The following is a 27,817-nucleotide window of genomic DNA, read 5'->3' as shown; positions in this document are numbered from 1 at the left end:
ATCAATGCAACACATAATCAATTTCATCATATGGCCAACAATTTCCCCCTTTGGAATTGATGGCAACACTAGATGTGAAAAAAAATCTAAGTGCCAAGAACATTCCAAACAAGTCTCCCCCAATGGAAGACTGCCAACAATCTCCCAAAAAAATGATATAGCAATGAAGCTCTAAACCAAAACTGAATCAAAAGACCAAATACCGCCAAACTCCCCCTAAGGAGTGCAATCAATCTGAAAAATAAATAGCAATGGTTTTTCACATATATTCCTCCCCCTTTGACAGCAATACCAAAGAATCAAACAGAATTAAAAAACTCTAAATCTAAAGGCTGACTACTCCCCCTGAGTAGTAGCAATATTTCATCAATCTGTAGAAAAATATAGCTCTAATAATTCATATCGGACTGATGCACATCTGCATCATTTAAGTCTCTATCGGAGGGGTAGAAACCCCCAATCTGTCTCTCCAATACTCAAATAATTCCCGGGACAAGGGTTTAGTGAAGGTGTTTTCTATCTATTCTTTAGTGTTCACATAAACCAATCTGACTACCAACTATCCTACACTCAAAAGATTATGCTTCAAACCTTCAACATAATAGACATTATCAGTGTTATTCTTACCATCCAATGAAATGGTTCCTCTTCTTTTGATCATGCATGCCTTGTTATTACCAAATCTGACTTGACCACCATCAAATTCTTGCAAGGTCGGAAACTTTCTTTTATCACCTGTCATATGATGAGAACATCCACTATCTATTACCCATTCATCTTTGTCTTCAACTTTTGTTGCAAGGGCCTTTTTCTCATTTATGACAATTCGTTTCGGATCATCTTCCTTCATAGCATAAAATACCCAGTCTTTTCCATTGTCAGATCCACTAGCTGAATCTCTCGTCGGTTCTTCCTCTGAGTCATCAGTTACTCCTTCCTCATCAGCATAGTAGCCTGATTTGTTTTTGTTTCTCCTGTACTTATGCTTGATCTGATATTCTGGGTTAGGCTTAAAATATCTTCTTGCTCTTTCTTCCAATTTTGAATTCCTTTCAGGACATCTAGATGCAAAATGACCTATCTTATTACATGCAAAACATTTGAAAGGAGATTGTCCTTCATACTTACTTCCTAACGAACCTCTAGTTATCCTTCTAGCAAATAAGGCTTCAAGTTTCTCAAGCTCTTCATCTTTTTTCCTAATCTCTTCCAATTCCTTTGCATATAAAACTTTCTAATCTTTCTTGTTGGTTGATGATGTAGATGCCTTAAATGCAGTATCAATCTTTGTAGCTCCAGGAGGACCAAATTCCTCAATCTCAAAAGAAGATATCTTCCCAACAAGAGTATCTATGTTTACAGAAGAATTGGGCATGGTTCTTAGCTCATTAATTCCAGTTATCTTCATCTTATATGTCGGTGGAAAAATCGTTAATACTTTTGAAACAATCTCTTCCTCGCTCAGAGATCCACCACAGCACTGAATTCCTAATACAATTCCATTTACCCTTTCCATGAATGCAGAAATTCTTTCATTTTCCTCCATCTTCAAGCTTTCATATCTTACCCGGTAACATTCAAGTTTTGCAATTTTAACAATAGGATCACCTTCATTCAGATTCTCCAACTTATCCCATATAGATTTTGCCGATGATTTATCTGATAGTCTCATGATTTGTTGATTTGATAAGGCGCTTAAGAGGGCTTCTCTAGTTCTGCAGTCATTTTCAATGTTCTTATCCAAGTCTGTCGGTGCAGGAATGCTAGATGTCGAATCATGAGGAGTGTAACCATTCTGAGTTATTTCCCAAATTTCTTTTCCATTGCATCACAAATGAGTCTCCATCTGAATCTTCCATACTCCATAGTTTGTTCCATCAAGCCTACAGTTGTCCTTCTAGAAAATAGCAATTGAATTATTAGTCGCCATAGGATCTTCCTCAAGCGGTTAAGCTTCTGCAAAAAGAGAACCAGGCTCTGATACCAATTGTTAGGATAACTGATGAGAAACTGAGAGGGGGGGAGTGAATCAATTGTTAACAGATTATGTGAATTAAAGCACTTAAAACCTTATACCGGAATAACTGATAAAGCATTAAAGAATAATTGAAAACCAAAGAATCAATACCTTGCAACCATAGCACATAACACCATGATCTGTACGTGGAAAACTCGGAAAGGGAAAAACCATGGTGGGAAATCCTACCCACAGTCAGATGATACTTCTACAGAAAGTATATGATTACAATAGAGGCTTGCACATGCAGGAAGGCACACTGCCTAGAGCGCACTGCTCATCACAAAGGAGTCTCACAGACTACAGATATGTCAACCACCTCAAAATATTTGGACAACAATCCAGAAAGAATAATTGTTGATGATAGCATCAAACATGCCAGATTACAGTTCTGGTTAAGCTCAATATCGGAGGTCTAAAACCTCTTACATAAACCCAACTCGATCACCTATGATCGACTGCAAAAATAATTATTACATTATTCGCTCCTTGGCATGATCTAAAATGAGATCTTACATATATTTATACAAACTCAGGACCTAACCAATTAGGTCGGCCACCCAAATGATAATTCAATAGATCCATTACATAATCTTGAAATGAATCAATAAACATATCGGCCTAAAGCCAAACAAACATCATCCAATCAATTAAACATCCGAGAAGCGCATCCAAGGATCCCCCACCAAGTTACATGAAAATCGGTCCATAACCAAGATAGCACTAGACCTAAATTAGATCCACACATGCCAAAGAAATGACACCAATCAGTTGAGGCACAAACACAATCACCATCAATGCCCTAAATCCCTTCTAGAAGTTGCACCAACACCACTTATGCATTACATCAAAGATCTTCAATAAAGCTCTGTCAGTGAAACCCTTACCGGACCTACAAAGCAAGCTTACTAGAACATGAGATAGCATATGATCATCAAGTCAATACCAACTAACTGAAACATACTTCAGAAGCATATGAACCATCCATACAAACTTATTCTATCATCCAGATCATATCGGTGACAATCAACTAATAGTCTTCCCAATCCAATCCTTCTACCGGAAGCCGATAAAAAACCATAACAGCTAGTGTTGACATCAATGACAAAACATCAATGCAACATAATCAATTACATCATATGGCAAACAGTCAAACTAGAACACTAATCTATCAAAGAAAAATGCCAATCTATCAAAGCAAAATGTTAATCTATCAAACAAAAATGCTAATCTGGATGACATATGCACTGGAACGGAAGTTCAATATGCCAATCTTAGTTGCCAAGACGCTAGACTAGGTCTCCGGATGTACCTGTCAAGGAAAACCTGCCAAGAAAGATATTAAAATTTGGGGCAGGGCCCCACGGTGGGCGTCAAAATGTATGCGGTGTAAAATATATGGATCAATCCATTTAACAATTGAACACAACATTCAACATAACATTACAAGAGAGATTAAAATTAACAAACTAATTAGAGAACTCCCTCAAATCGTCTCATTGTTCTCTATTCTTAAGGACCTTGTAGGTTTAGATGTTGGCTCTCAGATACATGATCTCAAGATGACTACCTAAAAAACAAGAGTGAAATGATGCAATTCTATAATCTGTTGGCAATTTGGAGGAGTTGATTATGTGTTGCATTGATGTTTTGTCATTGATGTCACCACTAGTTGTTTTAGCTATTTTCCGGTATCCATTTGGTCCCGGTAGGATGTTTGGTTTCTAGTTGGTAAGATCATGTTGATCTGATATACTTCGATATGCTTTGGTTTATGGAATTGGTTTAGATCTGCTATTCATGATACTCGAATATATGTTCAGTCAATTGGTATTGATTTGGTGATCAGATGCTATCGTATATGTTGGTAACCCTGGTTTGTTGATCTGGTGAGGGATTCATCGGTAGAGCTTTGTTGAAGATCTTTTGATACGATCAATAAGTGGTGTTGGTGCGGCTTCTAGTAGGGATTTGAGATGTTGATGGTGATCGTATTAAAGCCTTGGCTGATTGGGATCATTTCTTTAGTGTGTGTGGACCTAAATTGGGTTTGGTACTATCTAGGTTATGGACCAGCTTAATGTAACGTGTTATTGGGACTCCTTGATCTGTTTCTGGGATGACTTATGGTTGGATGGTATTTGTTTGGTCTCAGGCCAACATGTTTTATAATTATGTAATAGGTTTTATTTTTTGGTGGCCGACCTAATTGTTTAAGGTCGAGGGTTTGTATATATATGATATAAGATCTCTTTGTAGATCACGAGAATATGGTATGAAAACGAATAATGTAATAATCATTCATGTCGAGGATTTGGTTGATTATAGGTGATCGAGTTGGGTTTATGCAAGAAGTTTAAGACCTTTGGTATTGAGCTTAACCGAAACTATACTCAGACATAGGAGATATTATTATTGCATTTCATTCTTCCTTCTGGATTGTAGTCTGGATTTTTATGTAGTCAGTGAGACTCCTTTTGTAATGAGCAATGTGCTCTAGGATGTTGGCCTTCCTGCAAGTACAAGCCCCTCAATTTGTAACCACATACTTACTGCAAAAGTATTATCTGATTGTGTGTAGGCTTCCCACCATGGTTTTTCCCTTTACCAGGTTTTCCACGTACAAATCTTGGTGTCATGTGGTTGGTATCTATTCTCTAATTGTTGCTTGTGCTTAATTGGTACATCTACTATTTTGGTAATTCGTTTAAGTATTCTGGTATTGATCTTACGTGTTCTAGTAATAAAGTTTTAATTGCTTAATGTTCTGGTAATCTGGTGACAACTGATTCACCCCCCCCTTTCAGTTGTCCTCTAATTATTTGAATTGTCTAACAATTGGTATTAGAGCTCTGGTCCTCTTTACATAAGCTTAACCGCTTGAGGAAGATCATATGGCGTCTAACAATTCAAGTTCATCTAGTTCATCTGCAGCTGTCTTTCGGAGAGAAATTCCTAGGATTGATGGAACAAATTATAGAGTATGGAAGATTGAGATGGAGACTCATCTGAGATGTCTTGGTAAGGAAATTTGGGAGGTCACAGAGAATGGAGTTACGCCTTTTAATCCGGCATCTCGCAATCCTCCTCTGGCAAACTTGGATAAGGAGCTTGAGAATGATTGTAGAGCTAGAGAAGCCCTCTTATGTGCACTTTCTAATCAACAAATAATGGGATTGACTGACAATCAATACCAAAAGCTATATGGGACAAGTTAGAGACTCTAAATGAAGGTGACCCTACTATTAAGATTGCTAAACTTGATGGTTAGCGGATGAGATACGAAAATTTGAAGATGGAAGAAGATGAAAGGATTATTGCATTCATGGAAAGGGTAAATGAAATTGTCATGGGAATTCAATGTTGTGGTGGATCTCTGAGTAAAGTTTCTAAAGTTCTGAGAGCTTTACCACTGACTTATAATATGATGACTACTACAATTAATGAATTGACAAAAATGGCTAATACCTTTCTCAATAGGGATACCTTGGTTGGGAAATTGTCTGCTTTAGAGATTGAAGAATTTGGACCTTCTGGAGTTGTGAAGTCTGAACCTAGTTTTCATGCATTTACATCATCAACTACCAAGCCAGATTGGAAATCTTTGTATGAAAAGGCATTGGATGATATGAAGAGAGAAGATGAAGAATTTGAGCAACTTGAAGCCCTATTTGCTAGAAAGAGTACCTAAAGGACCGATAGGAAGTAAGTATGAAGGAAAATCACCCTTTAAATGTTTTGCATGTAATAAGATAGGTCATTTTGCATCTAGATGTCCTAAAAGGAATTCAAGATTTGAAGAAAGAGCTAGAATATCTTTTAAGCCTAACCATGGATATTAGAACAAGCATAAGTACAGGAGAAATAAAGATAAATCATGTTACTTTGTGGATGAGGAAGGTGTGATTGATTCTGATGATTAACCAACAAAAGACTCTGCTAGTGGTTTCGACAATGGAAAGGAAAGGGTGTTCCTAGCTATCAAGGAAGATAATCCGGTACTAGAAGAGAATATACCTGAAGTAAAGGCCCTTGCTACTAAAATTGAAGATAAGGATGAATGGGTAATAGACAGTGGATGTTCACATCATATGACTGGAGATAAAAGGAAGTTTATATCTTTGCAAGAATTTGATGACCATCTGGTTATATTTGGCGATGACAAAGCATGCATGACCAAAGGAAGAGGAACCATATCATTAGACGGTAAGCACAATATTGATAACGTTTGTTATGTTGAAGGTTTGAGGCATAATATTTTGAGTGTAGGATAATTGGTGGATAAGGGATTTCAATTACAATTCAAGGATGGAAAATGCAAGATCATTAATAGATATGAATTGGAGATTGCAACCGGTACTCAGACAAAAGGTAATATATTTCATTTGAATTCCGGTGAGAAGACATGTTTAATTGCACAAATTGATGAGAGTTGGCTTTGGCATAAAAGGCTATGTCATGTGAATTTTGATTGCATGGTAAAGATTAGTTCAACTAATGTAGATAGAGATATACCTAAGATTGTGAAGCCCTATAATCTGGTATGTAAAGAATGTCAAATGGGAAAACAAGTCAGAACTTATTTTAAGAGTATACAGGACAAATATAATGATGTTCTTGATCTTATTCATACTGATTTGTGTGGCCCTGCTAGAATCAAAAGTTTCCAAGGTGGTAGATATTTTATGCTAATCATTGATGATTATTCTAGAATGATGTGGGTTAGTTTTCTAAGGGAAAAATCTGAGGCTTTTGAAAAGTTTAAAATCTTTAAAGCTAAGGTTGAAACTGAGAAAGGATATAAGATTAAGTGCTTAAGGTCAGATCATGGTGGAGAATTCACATCCGATGATTTTAGTAACTTTTGTGAGAAGCATGGCATAAGGAGAATTTTCTGCTCCCTGAACACCTCAGCAGAATGGAGTTGTGGAAAGAAAGAACTTAACTATCTTGAATGCTACTAGAACCATGATGATGGAAGCTAATCTACTAGAGAGAAGCAGTGAGCACAACAGTTTATACATTCAACAGAGTTCATATCAAAGGAGAAACCGGTAAGACACCTTATGAGTTATGGTTTGGCAATACACGTACAATTAAGTACTTCAGAATCTTTGGTAGTAAATGTTATATCAAGATAGATGATTTCATTGGCAAGTTTAATCCTAGATTTGATGAAGGAATATTTATTGGTTTCTAATGAAAGAAAATCATATAGATGTCATAACAAAAGATTGCAGAGAATTGTGGAGAGCACTAATGTCAAGGTGGATGAGCAGAATAGAAGTCAAATCAGAATTTATGAGCAAGAACTGACAATAGGAATGATCATAACTGAACCGGTAACACCTTTACTGGAACAAAATGTTGAACTAGTTACTCTAGCAGTATCAAAAAATTCAACAGTAACTGAAGAACAGGGAAGAGAAACAGAGAGTCCGAAGACTCCTAGGTATGTAAGGTTGAATCATTCAGAAGATCAAATCATTGGGGATAAGAACAAAGGAGTGATGACAAGAAGAAGATTGACAGTTGATGAGGTATGTTTAATTTCTCAAGTTGAACCGATATTAGTAATTGAAGCATGTAATGATGAATGTTGGATGAAAGCTATGGAAGAAGAATTAGATCAGATAGAAAAGAATAACACATGAATTTTAGTTCCCGGCCTAAAAATAAGAATGTTATTGGAACTAAATGGGTTTTTTAGGAATAAATTAAATGAAGATGGACAAGTTATGAGGAATAAAGCTAGATTGGTTTGTAAAGGATATTCTCATAATGAAGGAATTGATTATGGTGAAACATTTGCACCTGTAGCTAGGATTGAAGCTGTAAGATTATTTCTTGCCTATGTTGCACATAAAAACTATAAGGTTTAACAGATGGATGAAAAGTGTGCTTTTCTGAATGAGGATCTTGATGAGGAAGTTTATATTGAGCAACCTGATGGCTTTTCACTTTCAGATGATAAAAACATGGTTTGCAAGTTAAAGAAAGTCTTATATGGATTGAAACAGGCACCTAGAGCTTGGTATGCAAGGTTGGACAAATATATTTTAAAACTTGGTTTCACTAAATGTAATGCTGACAGTAATCTATATTATAAAGTCATTGATGATGATATACTGATTATTGAAGTCTTTGTCGATGACATCATTTTTGGAGGTGAAGATAAGTTGTGCATGAAATTTTCTAACAATATGGAGAATGAATTTGAAATGTTTGTGATTGGGGAAATGAATTTGTTCTTAGGTTTACAGATTACTCGGACTGATAAAGGTATTTTCATCTATCATTCTAAGTATTCTAGAGAGATGTTGAAAAAAAAACTGGTATTGAAAATTCTAAACCAGTTAGTACTCCTCTGGTTACAAGTGATAAATTGACAAAGAAAGATGAATCAGCACCCATAAATCCTACAAGATACAAGTTTATGATTAGAGGTCTGCTATATTTGACTTGGACTAGACCAAATATAATGAATGCAATTTGCATTGCATCAAGATATCAAAGTGATCCTAGAGAAAATCATGAGAGTGCGGTGAAAAGGATTTTTAGATACTTACAAGGAACATCTGAATATGGTTTGTGGTATCCTAAAGATGATGACTTTACTTTATGTGCATATGCAGATGCAAATTGGGCAGGTGATATTGATGACCGAAAAAGTACTTCTAGTGGAGCTTTCTTTCTTGGAAAGAAACTTATTTCATGGATCAGCAAGAAACAGTCATGTACCTCTTTATCTAATGTTGAAGTTGAGTATGTTGTTGTTGCTACTAACTGTACACAAATTCTATGGATGAAGCAAATGTTGAAGGACATAAAAGTGCAATGCAATGAACCGGTAGTTATTCACTATGATAACTTTGTTGCTATAGACATGTCAAAGAATCTGGTATTTCACTCTAAGACAAAGCACATATATATCAAGTACAAATTTTTTAAGGAAAAGGTGGAAGAAAATGAATTTAGATTGGTTTATGTGAACACTAAAGAGAAGATTGTAGACATCTTCACTAAACCTTTGCCTAAATAATCATTTGAGTACCTCAGAGATAGATTAGGGGTTTCTGCCCCTCCGACAAAAAACTGATTGATGCTATTTGGCATCAGCCCGGTATGCATTATCAGAGCTATTATTCATTCTGGATTGATGTGGTGATGCTACTACTCAAGGGGAGTAGTTAGTCATGTGATTCAGTGGTTTATGATTTTTCTTAGATATTTATGTCATATCTTTGGCATTGATGTCAAAGGGGGAGAGATATTCATGTGAAAAACTTAAGGAGTTAAATACATTAGGGGTAGAAATTTGCAGAACTTAATTGTGATATCATCTAAATGGAGAGTATGGATCAGAACTTCATTGCTATATTCTTGTGTGGGAGATTTGGTTCACATTTCTTGGCACTTGGATGTTTTTCACATCTAGTGTTGCCATCAATGCCAAAGGGGGAGATTGTTGGCAATTTGGAGGAATTGATTATGTGTTGCATTGATGTTTTATCATTGATGTTAACACCAGTTATTTTGGCTGTTTATCGGTATCCTTTTGGTCCAGATAGGATGTTTGGTTTTTGGTTGGTAAGATCATGTTGATCCGGCATGCTTTGGCTTATGGAATTGGCTTAGGTCTGCTATTCATGCTACTCAGATATATGTTCAGTTAGTTGGTATTGATTTGGTGATTGGATGCTATCTTATATGCTGGTAAGCCTGGTTTATTGATCTGGTGAGGGTTTCACCAGCAGAGCTTTGTTGAAGATCTTTTGATACTACGCATAAGTGGTGTTGGTGCGGCTTCTAGTAAGGATTCAGGATGTTGATGGTGATCGTGTTTGAGTCTTGACTGATTGGGATCATTGCTTTAGCGTGTGTGGACCTAAATTGGGTTCGGTACTATCTAGGTTATGGGCCGACTTAATGTAACATGTTGTTGGGACTCCTCGATGTGTTTCTGGGATGACTTATGGGTTGGATGATATTTGTTTGGTCTCAGGCCGACATGTTTTATAATTATGTAATAGGTTTTATTGTCTGGTGGCCGACCCAATTGTTTAAGGTCGAGGGTTTGTATATATATATGATGTAAGATCTCTTTGTAGATCATGAGAATATGGTATGCAAGCGAATAATGTAATAATCATTCATGCAGAGGATTTGGTCAATCATAGGTGATTGAGTTGGGTTTATGCAAGAGGTTTAAGACCTCTGGTATTGAGCTTAACTGGAATTGTACTCAGGTATAGGAGATTCTATTATTGTAGTTCATTATTCCTTCTGGATTGTCATCTGGATTTTTCTGTAGTCAGTGAGACTCCTTTTGTAATGAGTAGTATTCTTTAGGTTGTTGGCCTTCCTGCAAGTGCAGGCCCCTCAATTTGTAATCACATACTTACTGCAAAATTATTATCTGACTGTGGGTAGGCTTCCCACCATAGTTTTTCCTTTTACCGGGTTTTCCGCGTACAAATCTTGGTGTCATGTGGTTGGTATCTATTCTCTAATTGTTGCTTGTGCTTAATTGGTATATCTACTATTTCGGTAATTGGTTTAAGTATTCCGGTATTGATCTTATGTGTTTTGGTAATAAAGTTTTAATTGCTTAATGTTTCGGCAATCTGGTGACAACGGATTCACCCCCCCCTTCTCAATTGTCCTCCGATTATTTGAATTGTCTAACATAATCTATATGATGATGTGCAATTCTAAATTATCATTATGACTATGTTATGAATGCAATGAATGTCATTGATAAGTGTAATGATTCTATTGATATGCTAAATTATGATGCTAAGAACTATGAGAATGTTGCTAATGATGCTAAGATTGCTAAAATTGCTAAGAATCCTAAGGGGGCTCTCATGGCTGAAAAGAGAGCTATTTATAGATTTTCCAAAGCCAAAGTTGAGGTGGCATGAATCAATGGTGAAGATTTGATCTGGAGATATCAACGGTCGAAAATGAAGGAGTTGGGGAGGAGGTTGAAAGATAGGACATTTGTCATCCCTAGAGGGACAAGTGTCAAGGAATCTCCAACAAGTTCCAACAAGGAAGCAAGTGGCAAGGAGATGAAGGACATGTAGCAAAGATGTCATGTGTCCTCAAGAGAGGCTAACCAACCCACAAGAGGTTAGGATGAGGAAATTGGAGGAGATAGGGTTATTTAAACCCATGGTTAGGTGGGATGGGTTAGGCTAGAATGTGGTTAGGTTAGGTAGTTAAAGGTTAGGACACATGCCCAAATTTTAATTTAAAATTCAAATTTAATGATAATGAATAATTAAATAAATGAACTAATTAAATTTGCCTATTTAATTAGGAAAATAGAAGAATGAAATAAGGTGGGATTAATTAGAAATAATGAACTATATAAATAAATTATTAAATTCATTTATATAGTAGAGGAATAAAAGAATTTAATTAATTAAATAAGTTCGCATTTTATTAATTATCTCTAGACCAATTTTTAGTGTATTAAAGACCAATATTTGATTCATGAATTTTATATGATTAAATGACCAATGGATAATAACCTTTCTTTCACTAATTAAAACAACATGAAAAAGAAGAGTAGCAATACAACAAGACAAAAAAGAAGATTACTGCAATTGAATGGAAGGTGGAAGGAAGCATCTAGAAGTGGAAGAGGGAAAGCAATCATTGTCATAACTTCAAATTACATCTTCATGAGCTTGAGAAAAACTATTACAATAATTAATCATCCAAATGTCTCAACTTACTATTAGATTTCATGACATGGTGGCCCTTCAAACAAGGGACACAATGCGTCAAGTTCTTGCCTATAGTGTTAGTAGAATAGGGGAGAGAGAGAGAGGGAGAGAGAGAGAGAGAGAGAGAGAGAGAGAGAGAGAGAGAGAGAGATGTCCAAAAGGGGAGAAAAAGAAAGATATGGAGAAATGGAGATAGAAAGAGGGAGATAATGAGAGAGAGAGAGAGAGAGGGGGGGGTAAGGATATAGGAGGTGATATATAGAGAGAAGTAGAGAAAAGGACATAGAAAGAGAGACAGAGAATAAGGGAGAGATATCTAGATAATGAATATAGATAGAGGGAGAGGGGAGATTTTAAGAGAGAGATAGAGGGGGGAAGAGTAAGAAATAAAGATAAAAAATGTTAGGTAGAGATAGAGATAGGGAGGGAGAAATAAAGAGTTTGTGTGTGAGTGAGCGAGATAAAGAGATATAAATAAGGAGGGAGAAACATGGTGTGTGTGTGTGTGTGCGAGCACGCGCGCGTGCACACGTGTGTGATAGGGAGGGAGAAACATGGAAAGAGAACAAGATGGAAGACAGAAAGATGGAGAGAGATAGAAACATGGAAGGATAGAGGAAGGAGAGACGAGGAGACATAGAGAGATGGTGCATAAATAATATAATTATAGTGAATGTGATTATTGCACTCTCACTATTATAGAATATAATAAATATAAATATAATATTATTGTTAAAATAAAGTTACATTATAAAAATAGAAATAAAATATAGAACCAAAAGTTCTTTATATAAAATTAAATCAAACTTTTTTTATTTAAACAATAAGACATTTTTTAAAAATATATAAATAATAAAATAAATAATAAAAAGATTTAAATGTTACTATTAAAATGTATATTTTGAAATCAACATTATTTGTGAGAAATTATTAAATAATTTATAAAATTATTATTTTAAATTTTAACATCTATACAACCTTGTCTTAAAATTTTGATTGTATTTTATGTTCCAATTATATTTTACATATAAAATATTTCATGACCATCATATTTAGATCTTATTTCTTCTTCCAATAAAAATTTAGGCCCACTTCATTATCACAATTCTCTTACAACGATATCATTAAAAGGGTCATATCTAAATATAATGATATAGCAATAACTTGTGATCTAATAATAGTAAAGTATCAAAGTAGAATATAGGTATTATAGGGATGGGATCATGGGTATATAGACCAAAAAAAAAGAACTATTATAATAAAATCAATTATAGATGCATAAATAAGGGAAAAATTAACAAACAAATGTAACAAAGATAAAACTATTAAAAAACAATATAAACATTTAAAAAATAGTCAAGAAAAATGAAAAGTGTTGTGTATACATTTAATTTAATCAACCTAAATAACATAAAAAAAAATTGCCATTAAAATGTAACTTTTTATTAAAAGCAAATATTAACTTCTTTTTTTTTTAAAAGGGGGTAAAGATTTATTCAATCAAATACAAGAGAACAAAACAAAGGCCTCAGACCCAATAACAAAAAGGATCTCAACACAAACCGCCAACAACACCTCTACATAATCTTGTCATCCTGCATTAACCTCTCTAAGGTCTCAAGATAATTAGAAGGTAAATCAGTCCTCCCTCCAATATCCCAACCATCTGCATTCTCTGAAGCCCCCTTTGCCAAACAGTTAGCCACTCTACTCCACTCTATGGAGATATGCCAAAAGGAAACAAAATCCAAGAGACTACACAGGATTAAAATATGTTTAACCAAGGAGGCTATATGCCAACTAACATCATCCAATTTCTGCTTGTTCACCCTATCCACAACAATCTGAGAATCTGACTCATAAATAATCCTCCTCCAACCTAGAGAGTAACCTTTCTCAAAAGCAATCTTAATAGCAAGGGCCTCCATCAAATTATTAGAATGTTGACATTTATAAACAGAGAAGAACAAAACATCCACTCCACAATTACCTCTACCAATACCATCGATACCTGCATGTCCTGGGTTCCCACGAGATGATCCATCTGTATTAATCTTCAAGACACCAACAAGAGGAGGTATCTACCTCCCGTCTCTACAAATCCTCTGTTTAACATGACAGGGTCTTTTGCTAGCAAAGTCGCCCAATATATTGACCCCCAAGTTCAAATTCCTCACAATAGTATAATCATCAAGATCAACATTCTCAGACATATCACACTTAGCAGAGATAGTCTCTTGAAGCATGTTAACTATCTTCTGCCACACCTGAACACTCCGCAGTTTGGAGTCACCAAAAATCCTATGGTTTCTTTCCAACCATAGATTCTAGATAATAAAAGCAAGCTCAATAGCCCAAGCCACCTGAAGAAAAGAAGTCTCCATTAAAGGTTTGGCCATACTTTCCCAAAATTCAAATAAAGAAGTAGCATGAATAAAGGCATGTTGCCATGCCTCCCACCACTTGTGCCACATCTCGAAAGAAAACAGGCACTGAAAAAACAAATAGGATCTGCACTTTGCGCTACTTAAACAAAGAACACAAATGGAGGGTCCCTAAAAGCATCTCTTGTGAAGGTTCTCCCACATAAGGCACTTCCTCTGAGCAACCAACCATAAGAAAAAATTATACTTAGGCCAAGAATAACTATTCCATACCTTCTTCCACCAAGGCACATCAGCCAAACCATGCAAATGCCTGTCCAACAAAGCATAAGCTTCAGCAACTGTAAACTTTATTTTTGGATTGGGACCCCAAGACAGAGTGTCTCTCTCATTAAGGGGAACTGCAAAGCCTTCCTTCCAAGATTCTAGCCAACTCAATACAATCCTTGACAGAACCACCCAAGGGCCACTTGTGTGGATCCTTCCAACAAATCATCTCTAACTAACTATTACACTTAATTGTTTTAAAATTCTCCACATTAACCCACCTAGCATTAGTTAAAATATTACAAAGAGATTGAAGCTGAGGGAAGCTAGAAAGAATAGGGGGGTGTCCATCCCAAGATTCTTGCTAGAAAAGAGCATTAGAGCCCTTACTACAAATCCAGAAAAGGCCCTCCTTATAAGTTGTGCTCCTTTTTTAAGAGTTTCCCAAATACAATATCCCCTACCCGTCAAACCAAGACACGACACATCATTGCTATCTACACCTGGAAAGTACTTTTAGGTAAGAATCTTGGCCCAATCTTGATCCTGACCAGTGCACCACCTCCAATACAACTTGGCCGCTAAGGCCTTACCAGCCAAACCAATAGACTAAAGACCAAGGCCCCCAACATGCATCACTCTCTAGACAAAATCTCATTTGACTAAGCCCCACTTAGAAGAAAGAAGATTTCTAGACCATAAAAATTGACGGGAAAGAGCATCAAACTCCCTTACAAAGCTCGAGGGAGTAACCTGCACAAAACACCTATATATGGGAAGAGCTAGCACCATAGACTTCAAGAACATCACTCTTCCAGCAGAACAGAACCATCTATAAGTCCATTGACTAACCTTGCTCTGAAACTTCTCCAAAATCCCTTGCCAAAATTCTCTACGCTAAGATCCCAAGGCCAAAGGAATCCCAAGATACATCAGGGGAAGAGAACCAATCTGAAATCTAAGGATCCCAACAATCCTGCTCTAAATAAGTCGAGGAGTGTCAAAGAAATAAATAGAAGATTTAGCTTCATTAATGCTCTGACCTAAGGCTTTCAAATAGACGTCCAAAGCTTTCCTAAAATTCACAACCTCATTGATTCTAGTCATGCCCATCAAAGCAGTGTCATCCACAAACTAAAGATGAGAATAGGGAGGTAGATCACAATTCCAACTCCAACCCTAAATAAGACCTTGCCTCACCTCAGATTTAATGAATCTGCCAAGTCCCTTAGCCCTGATGATGAAAAGATAGGGGGATAGAGGATCCCCTTGTCGAAGTCCATGAGAGGCGCTGAACAACAGAAGGTACCCCAATAATAAGAACTGAAAAGGAAGTAGAAGACACACAATTGAGAACCCAACTCACCCACTCTTCAAACTCGAAAGCTAGGAGAATTTTTTGTAAGAACTTCCAATTCACCCGATCATAAGCTTTAGCCATGTCAAACTTAATAAACATAGCCTTCTCCTTAGAGGTTGTCATAGAAAGAATAACCTCCATCGCAATCACAACACCATCTAGAATTTGTCTCCCTCCAACAAAACCACCTTGCTCTTTTGAGATCAAGGCACTAAGAAATGGCTTGAGTCTTTTCGCAATTAGTTTAGTAATAATCTTGTAAATCACATTACACAAAGCAATAGGCCTGAATCGATCCAAACTATTAGCCCCATCCTTTTTAGGAATGAGAGCCAGAAAAGTAGCGTTCATGGACCTTAGCATTTGTTTATTCCTATAAGATTCTTAGACCACTTCTAGAAGATCAAATTTTACAATCTCTCAAAACTCTTGAAAGAATTCAATTAGAAACCCATCTGGGCCAAGAGCCTTACCTTTTTTCATATGAAACACACTTTCTTCTGATTCAAGCAACATAATGGGGCGCAAGAGGACACCATTCATCTCAGCAGAGACCAGTTGGGGAATACAATTCAAAATGGCCCTTTCCTCCTCCACAACAGTGGGAGAATCCTTAGTGAACAAATTTGAAAAATAACTAACAAGTTCCCTAGAAATTTCCTTGCTTGAAAAGAGCTAAACCCCTTCCGAAGAGATGAGAGAAGTAATAGAGTTACCAAACCTTTGAGCTTTAACAGAATTATGAAAAAATGTTGTGTTTCTATCTCCTTCCTGAAGCCAATCGACTCTAGACTTCTGCTTCCAAAAAATCTCCTCACGCAACTCCCACTCTTCCAAATCCTTGAGGGCTAAGGATTCAACTTTACTAAGATCAGGAGTCATCCCTTGATCTCGAATTTGACGTGTAACATTATCCAACTCTGACTAAGTAACCATCCTCTGATAGTGCAAATTCCCAAAACATCACTTCACATGTTGAAGCCTCTTCCCAAAAGCATACATGGCCCTTCCATGAGCAGGCTTCCCTTCATTCCACCAATCAATCATAAGATCCTAGAGAGACAAATCCCATAGCCACATCAACTAAAATTTGAAAGAAGGGTTTTTGGAAATTCTATATGAGATAGCTGAGAACTTTATAGGCCAATGATCGGAACCCCTCCAGTCAAGATTTTTTGAGCTGGTAGACCACATGTCATCCACCCAATAGCAGGAGACCAGAAACCTATCAAGCCTCTCTGAAATAGCCTCTTCACCACTTCTATCATTCCATGTGAGAACACCATTAAATGATTTTACATGAATTAGGTTCAAAAGGGCAATATTATCCCTGAGCAAATTTGAAGAGGGGTCCAACCTGGCAATCCCACCACGCTTTTCCTCTAGACTAGTAACAACATTAAAATCACCAGCCACAATCCAAGGAAGAAAAGGAACCACGGATTGAACAAAATTGATTGGAGACCACGAACAAGACTTATCCAAGAGATCAGTGGGAGCATATATGTTGGAAAAAATGCACAGTTCTCCTATCTCAAAGCTAGAAGCACCCATAGAAATGGAAGAGCAGCTAGAAATCCACCACAAGGGAACCATCTTCTTTGGGTTCTAGAAGCAAGCAACCCCTCCTCAACTACCATGAGCACCTACTCCTTGCTAGTGGCCATGGGGCCAAACACGAGGAGCATAATTGAACAAACCATCCATTGTAAGCTTGGTTTCTTGAATAAAAACTATATCAGAAGAATGAGATTCAATCAATGTGCGAATAGCTTTTTGTCTAGGGATGCTATTCATACCCCTCACATTCCAAGAGATAACAATCATTTATGGGGTTGGGAGAAATGAGAATCAATGGTCTTAACAAAATCAGATTCCACCAATGTCTCACCAATCAATTTCACTTTTACCTAATCTATCTTCTACCCATTCTTTGAGGATTTCTCAAGGGGTTTTTTAAGTAGGCCCAAGCCCTATGAAACATTACCACCTTTGTTGAATGAGAACCAGAATCTATCACTGCACTACTAACCATCTAAACATTAGGACCACCTAAGGCAAGATCAACTCAATTTTGAGCAAGAACATGAGAATCTAGCTACCTCCCTTGTCCATCCTCCATAAGCATACTTAAGGTTTCTTGTCCTCCATCATCTAGCATTCGTGCATCCTTTGACCCATCCCCCGGGGAAAGATCAACGAGGATGCCTTCCTCCTGAATGAAACCCTCTAAAGCTTCAAATTTGTTAAATGTATCATTTTGTCCATCTCTCCAAGTCCTTTTCTGCCCTCTCCCCTTATTATGAGGCTTCATAAGAATAAATCCTTCCTTATCCGCAATCCCTTCGGCCATAGGTGCCTTCCCCTTATCCTCCTAGGAGTAGAACCAAAAGGGGCCTTTGAATCTAGAGTGGAAGAAACAAATCGACATTTCCTTTGCAAATGTCCATAATCATGGCATATACGACATCCGAAAAGGAGCATCTCGTAATCCAACTATTGGATCCAAGAGAAGGTTCCCAGACAAATCTTCACAAAGTCTAGTAAAGGGTTTATTCAAATCCACTTCAACACAAATTCGAGCAAAAGAAATTACCTTTCTTTCCAAAGTTTGCAAAGCCAAACCAACTGGTTTACCAATCAAGAGAGCAATCGAATGAAGAATATCACTCTTCCAGAATTCAAGCGGAAGCCTGGGAAGACGAATCCAAACAAAACTCTAGACAGAAGCTCCTCTACTAAATTGAACCCCGCATTCCATGGTTTGACAAATGATCCAATCTTGTTGAAAAAACATGGGCCTCCCTCGAAAGCCTAATGTCTATCTTATATGAATGAGAAGACAGCTATAAAGTAATTATCAGCTGTCAGCAAGATCTCCATATCTTCTTCAGGGTTCCAGACACGTCGTGCCCACACCTCCAAGACTGGTAGAGAGCCTAAGACCCATGAATTTACAGATTAAGATCTGACCAATATGATATATCATCTGAAACAATATTGGGCTGTATAACTAAGACAAGCCAATCTTGGCTCCTAGCCAAGTATCCATTCACTTTCTTGATGCGAGAAGAGCCAATAGCATTCAGACTCCTCCCCCAAACCCTTAGTTGCACACTCGGAAGAAAAAGGTACAGAAACCAGCATACGCTCGGATCTGGATTTGATGATTGAAACGATTTGCAAACATATATTTATTGCAAAATAGCATAAAGATAGGTCAAAATTGTTGTCAGTATTTAATCATTAAATCTGCTTCATTTTACTGGAATTATAAAGACAACACTTGTATACAAAAATTGTCAGGTTAGTAAGCAAGGGAGATAGGGGCAAGAGAAAGACACAATCAAACAACCCTAAGACAGGTTTCCACCATAACTTAGAAACATAAAATTGAAACAAATCTCCATTTGTAAATGGGCGTTGCATTCGAAAGAACATAAGAACGGAACATTATCTACCAGTGTCACAATTTGTCAGCTTTATTCAAGCCTCAAAAATAATCAAAATATGAATGTTACTTGTAACAGTATTGATGAAACATCATCAACATGCAGCTTTCTTGAGCTACTGATACTACAATTTCTAAGCTTCAATTATCAATATATCACATACTGTATGCGTCTGTGAGAACACCTGTTTTAGTATAACTTAACCATATCATGTTGGGTAGCACATCAATTGATGTAATGGCAAATCCTGTATAAGATGCTGTATCGATATGCTCCACTATAAGATGATGCACATGCACAATTGGGACAATCTCGCGTAGAGATGATAAAAGGGTAGTGTTGCTGACAGTAAAAAACATAGACAACAAATTATGCAGAAACCATGGTGGATATGAACCAACATATGAAGAAAGGAAATCTGATGTAAACAAATGCTCAAGCTAAATGCTGCAACAGCATTTTGTATATATATGACTGAATATGTGTAACGTAACAATGACACTGAATAATGTTATATATTCAATTGCATTTAACACGAGCATAGATCCCCCAATTTGTGTTTGAAATATTAACCATCTGATTTTTTTTTAACTGTAATTAATTGTCTCAGACATTCTTCTTCAAAGAAAACAAATGAACAAAATGTATAACCATCTAAAACCTCCAGCGTTCCCAAGAAAGCTTGTTAATGCTATACTAAACTAATATAATCATAGTGCTGATTCATTGCCCACATTTGTTTTGAGAAGTGTAAGCTACAGTTCTATAATGATTTACAATATGAATTTCAATCAAAAACAGCTCAAGACAAAGAAACAAAGAAGCCACTAAGGTGCAGCTTTGACAACTCAGGTTTTTATACTAACATCACCTAGCCTAAGAAGTAATCCTGGTGGTCTTGAAAGATGGTAAATAAGCCATTGCGAATCTAATCACCCAGTTAGTTTAGCAGAAATGTACTCCACAAATAAGCATTCCCCCCTTCTGAAAGAAACCGTATTGTGACATCACTAAACAGTAGCACATTATATATAGATAAGCAATACATAATTGATAATACAAACAGTGTTCCAACACAATAGAACCAGATACATGCAAGACTTCAGATTCAATATCATCGTACCCCTCCAAATAACAGATGCCCTGCTTTAGATGTAAAAATAAGAATATACATGTTCAACAAATTATGTGACATCAATTTTCAAAACTGCCTTCGTAGGAAACAATCATGCTCCATAATTCTTTCAGGATCTTGATCGCTTCAAAGGTGATCGGCTGTTCAAGTGAATATAAAAACAAAATTAGACACTGAAGATGGTATAAAAGACGATTGCCATTTTTGCATAAATCTTCAAAATAGATTCATAATCACCTTCGGTATCGTTCATGGATAGGGCTAGAAGCTCTGGCATAGCCTGGACTAACCCTCCCATAGCGTCGCGGATAAACAGGACTTGCAGCCCTACCATAATCAGGACTACCACTCTCTGCACGTCGCGCATTAATAGGACTTACAGCCCTACCATAATCAGGACTGTCCCTCTCTGGGCGTCGTGCATTAACAGGACTTGCAGCCCTCCCATAATCAGGACTGTCCCTCTCTGGGCGTCGTGCATTAACAGGACTTGTAGCCCTACCATAATCAGGGCTGCCCCTCACTGGACGTCTATCATATTTAGGACTTAAAGATCGATCACGATTTTCTGCAGAGCGCCCATAACTTCCCCTATCACCATCATCACGCTGAGCATACTCCACAGATATAACCTTATCTAACACCTTGCTGCTCAAGCCCAATAATAAGGTTATTCAAAGACAAACCAAATACTTCAAATTTTCACATTAATATCCTTTCTTTAACAATACTTAAGAAGCCAGAAAGCAAATAGCAGAAACTAAGCAAACTGTCTGAGAACATGACCTTCATAGCATTAATAGCAACCATCTAGAGGAGACATTAGACATTCTTAATTAAATCTCCTTATCACCCAAGTAATTCAATGCAAAAAAGATCTTGTCAATGAATATTCAGTAGCATGCATCTAACCAAATACCACAATTGCAAAAGATTTAGTTTACAAACTATAATGAGATGGTTTAACTAACCTGTTGTCAGTGGAATTCAAAGCCTTTGTTGCTTCTTTTTGTGATTCATATTGAATGAAAGCAAAATTCCTCCTCATCCTTACATTGAGCACCTTTCCATATGGCTCAAAATGTCTTTCAAGGTCCCTAACCATAGTATTAGCAGGATCAAAATTTATCACAAACAATGTCTTTGCTGGTTTCAAATTTCTTGAAGATCGTTTGCCATTTTCAGAGCGATGACTACCTCGGTCTGCTTGCTGTGAGGTACAAAATCAAATAAAAATGTGAGTAAATCAGTATTTAAATAGGAATAAATATTTCCTTACTTCATGTATCTAAAAATGTAATAAACAAATTCAATGAAAGACAACAGAGTGCTACAAGAATACATAAGGTTGAAGCTTTGTGCAGGAAACATCACACCTCTAAGGCAATCAAAAATGAAAATAACTATAAAAAAAGCAAATAAAACAAAAGAAACGCTAAGAACATATAGAGTGGCAAAGTTAATAGCTGATTATTCCTTACATAAGAAATACGAAGACTGTCACTTCCTAAATATCTAAATGAAACAACAAAGCAAAAAGAGAAAGAAACCTTGGTTCATAATAACTAATTTAAACCTGTGCAGGATATAACAAGACTATCAGATCAAATAAACCCAAAAGAAAAAACAAATGAGGAACCTTTGTCCACTCCACACACAGTCGACGTCTCTGCCTGCCAAATTCTGTTTTGTCCAGCCCTCTGATGGCATCCTCTGCATCACGCTCATCATCCATGTAGATAAAAGCAAAGCCTGTGAGAACACAAAACACTCAGAAAGGAAACAAAAATGAAAGCAATGACAGACATGGGAGTGATTGCTAATAAGCAATAAGAACATAGGCTTTGTAAAACAAAATACAATACCTGTTACTCATTTGAGCACAGATCTGCTGTGTTAAAGGACATCGGGAACATGCATTGCATGCTGTACTAAATGATCTCATTAAGCCTAGTCCATAAGTAAAGAAAATGCCATCCATCGGATAATTTCTTTTGATGGTTATGCCCCTTTCTGGATGCAATGCTCTCTCAAAGGGACCTATCAAATAACATATGCTTGGAACGGAGAGTTAACATGGCAAAAGAGGGATGGGAAGCAATGATCTCGTGAGGAAATGCAGGACATGTTTTGCATATCAACTTGGTTGATCAAGACTAGAAGCTTATGCTCTGGCACAAATGCATGATTAAAAGTTATGCACAGGGATCCATGAGCCAGGAAGAGCTTCGATGCTCTTTGATATTCCTGCGCCAAAGAAATTTTTAAGTACAAAGGCCTGCATTTCACAAATCATTTTTCTGCTAAAAGTTACATTTGTGACCGTGGTTTCAACATTCCCAAGCAATTTCATATATCTCTATATATAATATTCACATATTCCTCTGCTGCCCCTTCAAGGAAACTTCAATGCTGAGTCTATCTTCTACATAAGCTTAAACTAGAAGGAAAACTTCTACTTAAATTTTATTTTAAGGGTTAACATTTAAGATTCTAATAGAATGTATAGAATATGATGAAAATGGCATGGATCTTTTCTGCCTTTAACAAAGGTTAACAGTAGCTAAAAGCTTGGAACACATCAATAAGACATTTGAAATTTTAAAGGCTCACAAAAATATTGCTAGTCGTTCTCATACCATTACATTAGAACTCAAAGGATGTCATCTACAGTTATCTCCAGCCTGAATAACAGAATTTTGTGGAACCTGATGATCCTTGGTGACTTGGTGAATGACTTTCTATCAGTAAAAAGCTCAGAGATATTAAGAAAGAAAATGTTTACCTGACTTGACATCTACCCTGTCAACTCTTCCATATCTGGAAAACAAACGCTCAACCTCTGAATGCCGAGCCCCATACTCCAAGTTCCCACAATACACAGGCTTCATCTCTGTTACTCACTGTCTTCCTAAAGAAACACTTAAAGGTGTTCCCTGCAAACAAAGAACATCGCCAATATCAGTCATACCAGTTTATCTTCAGCTTGCACATGATACAAAATTCAAATTTTCAGCTCAAACAAGCTACCATAAGATTTAAGTACTCAAGAATTGGGGTTCCTGCATATATAGGTACTATGAATTTGTTTTTGCTAATTGAGTAAAATAAGGTGATATGCAACATCAGAAGCCCACAAATTTATCTTTGTAAAGACAACAATGACAAGCTAACGCTGGGGTCCCATGGGGGGCCTTCAAGGTCTATTTTGAAGGAGCAGAGGGTCTCATGAAGCCAAAAAAAATGCTTGAGGAAAAATAAGAATCTATTCCTCAACAATAACAGCCCCTACATTTTAGTTCAAAAATTTAAGCGGCTACAGTTGAGGTGGGGTTAGAAATTGCCCCACTAGCTCAAGCCTTTTCCCTGCCACTTGTCAATCATGTAGAATTTTTATATTCCCACCAATTAATTGTTTACAATTTTATATTTATTTACTCTGTTGAATTGAATATGCAAAATAATAAAATTCATGAGACCACCAGCTTCCATAAATTTAAAAGCTTAAACTAGATTACAAGATTCATGGGACCACTCACTTTAAATAATCCTAAAAAATCTAAGCAGCACCCACTGAAATTTTTTAGGAAACCCCAATCCATGGGACCCCACCCTAAGAAAGTTTCATGTAAACAACTACCAGAAGGCACCAGGATAGGCAACAATGAGAAAGAGGTTCACAAAACATGGACAGGCACCATTAAGAAAAATTAACAAATCACCAACTAGGAGTCTGCATCCAAAAGTTTGCTTCGAAACTGGCAAATAGGAGTTACTCAAAAATTTGCTTTGGAACTGACCTATCTTTTGGTATATCAAATGCCTAATAAACCTTGACTGTCTAATTGCTATTAATGCAGACTTATTATGTTAACCAACCATGCAAACCTAGATGAAAAAGTATATAAAATAAAAGTGCCATTTATCATGCTGCATGCATTCCAAACAGACTCACAAAAACAAAAAATGGCATAAGCACATGCAAAACTTAATACTTAATTTCAATATATTGCATAGAAGTATAAAGGAGATTAGGTATCAAAATTGCATGTGAATGAAATGCTTGATTCTTTAATGAGAACTATCATAGAATTCTGTATTGAAACTAAGTTGTAAAAACACAACTTTGTAGATTCAACAATCACCATATTATCTAATCTTTTAAATGTCAATCCAAGTATATATTATGCCAAAACATTTTCAAATTTTGTACAAGCTATTATTTTAATCATTTAGTTTTTAACTACACATATCACTTTGTATTAGTACACTTGGATTATATTAGTAATAACATATAGGCTATAGGAAAAACAGTTTCTTTTTTCCTTTTCCTAGATTTTATAAAAATCATTTTTTTTAATTTTTACAAATTGTTTGCTTTTCCATTTTTTTCTCTACATGACTTCAATTAACTCCACACAGTCAAACAAAGCCTGATTTCAAAGCTCTTCTTTGGAGAATCTACAACCAGAAATTACACACCACATCAGTCTCCAAAAGATCAAATTGTCAGAGAAGTCACCCTATCCCTCCGAATAGTGAGAGCCAGATAGCTCACCTCTGAATACGCTATAAAAGATTTAGCCTTGTCCAATATAAAACCAGTTCAAAACTAATACAAAACTACATAAAAACAAAAAACAAAAAGGGCAGAGTATATCCAAAAAACTCGAAGTGCCAATCCCTACACCCTTACACTTGTGGGAGACTTACCACCAAGACTCTTTTGGATAACTTCCCATGCATATCCCATCCATGTAGAAATGGATCTGTGATACAAATAGAACTTTTCTCTCCTTCATTCTCGCAGACTTGTTATCTTATTTTTGCAAAGTTACACAAGTTACTACTTCCTTAGAAAAGTTTGATTTACATCACTGGGTGCATGCGTCATGTTTGTTTCCTATTAATTTATTATTATTATTAAGATTACATATCAATAAAACAACTCCCCACGCACCTAGTGACCCACAAACACCCCAGTCTCGAGAAGTCCAGTTGATGGGTGGTGCGAATCGGGGCCCTATCATACCTAGAAGCCCTCATGAAAAACGGAAGAAATCCACAGAAGCCAAAGAAATCAAAATGAAAACCCTATATATCCATCATATAGCCCTCGAAATTACAGGATTATAAACTACTAAAACCACAGAAAGGCAAATTTTAAAAAAAAATCTGTACAGCCCATGAGCCATCATGGAAAAGGGTAAAACCCACTGAAGGCTCGGAAAGAGAGTCTAATAAATTAAGAAACATATAAATCTCGTCTGCAGACCGTCATGGAAAGGGAAGAAATCAAAGAAAAACTATGTAATGGAATAAAACTAGCCAAAAATTTTAAAAAACAAAGAAAACCCACAAAAGAGGCTTTCAGACAGAAAATTGCAAAATGTTTTAGGATTCATGTTTTAATTAGTTCTGCACTCCTAATGATTTTGCAGAAAATTCACTCAAACAATAAGAATAACATTAAGATGTATATAGTTAAATGGGATAAACTCAAATGGTAGTTCAGTGAAGTTTAATAGGGAAAATGATCAACAAATGCTTAAGAAACATTCAATGTTAAATTAGATAAACTATCAAATACAATTGAGAGTGCGGAATACCCCGATCCCCAGCCAACGAAGCCAACCTGAGTGACTTTAATTGTAGAAATACCCTTCGATCTGGCAAAAGGAATTTACCAATAAATAAAACATTTAAGAAACGTATCCATGCAGTAGATAAATTCTCACAAGAATCAAATTCAGAGATAATTTTATCAGATTACAGTCTCGCTATTCAAGCAACATGTTATAGGGAAAACCCAAAAAAAGAAACCCTAAACGAGAAAATTAAACACAAAAGCTTACTCACCTGGAGAAAACACAGCAATAAAATTGATCTCTGTGAAAAAATTTAAAACCCAGTTCTGTCCTTCGTAGTACAATTACAAGTTCGCCTGTAAACGATACAAAGAAACCATCTAAAATAATCAAATACAAGATTTGGAGTATATGGATAAAGCCTTTTGATATTCCGTAATTGAATGGAACGCCGTAACATACAGCTGCTCGTACAATTGTATGTATTTACCGCGTACGTCGCGTATATTCTATTTAAGTAAAATGGTTAGAGTATTGTTTTTTATTAGAGGGAAAGTAGGTTTTGAAGAAGGATCTGAAATCTTTTACAAAAAAGTTCATTTAGGGGAAGAGCATCAATAGTCGTCATAGCTAATTTCATGCACCCACAGATCTTAAATGGTACATCGGATTTTGATTTATTTTGTTTAGTTGTCTTTGTATGCGACTTAACTGCTTATAGCTATTGATTTGGCTTCTAGGTAATAACGATGTACGTTGTGGAATCAGTTGTGCGCACAAAGGTCAAAAAGTACACATTTCAAAGTGTCATTTGATACCTAACTAAAGATGTTTCAGTAACCGTCAACTAAAAATCACTAGTACTTGTTGACAAATGTGCCAATAGTTTTGCACAAATGTTCCAATAGTGGTGCACAAATGGGCCAATTATGAACAAAAAATTGCAAAAAATGATCGGCTATTGGTACAAAACAAACTTATTAATGGTGTCTTCACTATGACGACTATTGGGGGATCAACATGACAATAAGGTGACGGTTATTGGAACTATGTTATCTATTGGTGCTCTTTCCCTAGGACTTAACAAGATATTAAGCCAAAACATATCACTAAAAATAAACAGCCCCATAGAAACATATTTAGTAAACATCAATGGGGTAGAGACAAAACAGACCTCAAAAAGGGACACAGAGAGAGTTTAACCAACAAGCGCCCACAACCTGAACAAAACATGCACAAAAAACCAGCAAGCAATCAAAAACCAAAGAAAGGGCCAGAAAAAACTCCAGCCCAATCACCCACAGTCAGGGACCATCAAGATTTACCTTTAGTACTACCCTTTTGGGAACAAAGAGTCGTGTTAAAAGAGGGCGTAGGCATCTTAGATTTATTTTCCTTAACAGTTATCCAACCCTCATTGTTAGGCCCAATATGGAAAGCTAATGTACTGAGAGGGGAGGGGTGAATTAGTACTCCAAAACTTTTCTTGAATAATAACTTTACTCTTATGCATAAACAGAATAGTGCAGTAACATAAAATAAAGCTAAAACAAATAGATAACAATCATACATGATTCACTCCATAACACATATTTTGGTTACGCAGAAACTCTTGGTTAGAGAGAAAAACTGTGGTGGGGATGGCACCCACAACTTCACTACTGTAATAATAAAGAGTGCTCGGTTAGAGCTACATATTAGCTATTTCTGATAGCTTACCCTGTTAGGAGTAACAAGATCTGTTAGATCTACCTTGCTAAAGGATTTTACAACACTTAATCTAAATGTTGCACTTGGTTAGAGGCTTTACAATTTATAGACTTGATTAGAGTCTTTTACCCTGTTAAAGGTTTCTCTTTCTACTTCACAATATT

The 27,817-nt window shown here is 36.4% G+C and overlaps 1 protein-coding gene across 4 annotated transcripts; it reads right to left on the bottom strand.

The window, feature by feature from the left end:
* Positions 1–20,219: 20,219 nt before the first annotated feature.
* LOC131039483 (serine/arginine-rich splicing factor RS31) lies at positions 20,220–26,422 on the bottom strand. Of its 4 annotated transcripts, none has more exons than XM_057972266.2 (7): positions 26,215–26,408; positions 25,946–26,024; positions 23,141–23,291; positions 21,995–22,107; positions 21,327–21,565; positions 20,593–21,003; positions 20,220–20,495 (listed from the first exon to the last, which is right to left on the bottom strand). In XM_057972266.2, exons 3-7 carry the CDS (start codon positions 23,244–23,246, stop codon positions 20,465–20,467), a joined length of 900 nt encoding a protein of 299 aa, XP_057828249.2. In that variant the 5' UTR covers positions 23,247–23,291; positions 25,946–26,024; positions 26,215–26,408; the 3' UTR covers positions 20,220–20,464. The 4 variants fall into 4 exon arrangements, with proteins under 4 accessions (XP_057828249.2, XP_057828246.2, XP_057828248.2 ...); XM_057972263.2 differs by having other exon boundaries at positions 25,965–26,024; XM_057972265.2 differs by having other exon boundaries at positions 25,991–26,024.
* Between the last annotated feature and the right edge of the window lie 1,395 nt (positions 26,423–27,817).

The sequence above is a fragment of the Cryptomeria japonica genome, chromosome 9 (assembly GCF_030272615.1).
Source record: "Cryptomeria japonica chromosome 9, Sugi_1.0, whole genome shotgun sequence".
NCBI lineage: Eukaryota > Viridiplantae > Streptophyta > Pinopsida > Cupressales > Cupressaceae > Cryptomeria > Cryptomeria japonica.
This window is presented reverse-complemented; position numbering and strand designations above follow the sequence as displayed.

Bases quoted from the DNA above. Each gene is read 5' to 3' on its own strand.
- LOC131039483 (XM_057972264.2), bottom strand. From the start codon at position 23,246: ATGAAGCCTGTGTATTGTGGGAACTTGGAGTATGGGGCTCGGCATTCA. The intron at 22,108-23,140 runs GTAAACATTTTC...GTGTTCTCACAG, and splicing joins CAGGGTAGATGTCAAGTCAG to GCTTTGCTTTTATCTACATG. The intron at 20,496-20,592 runs GTGATTATGAAT...TCACTTGAACAG, and splicing joins ATCCATGAACGATACCGAAG to CCGATCACCTTTGAAGCGAT.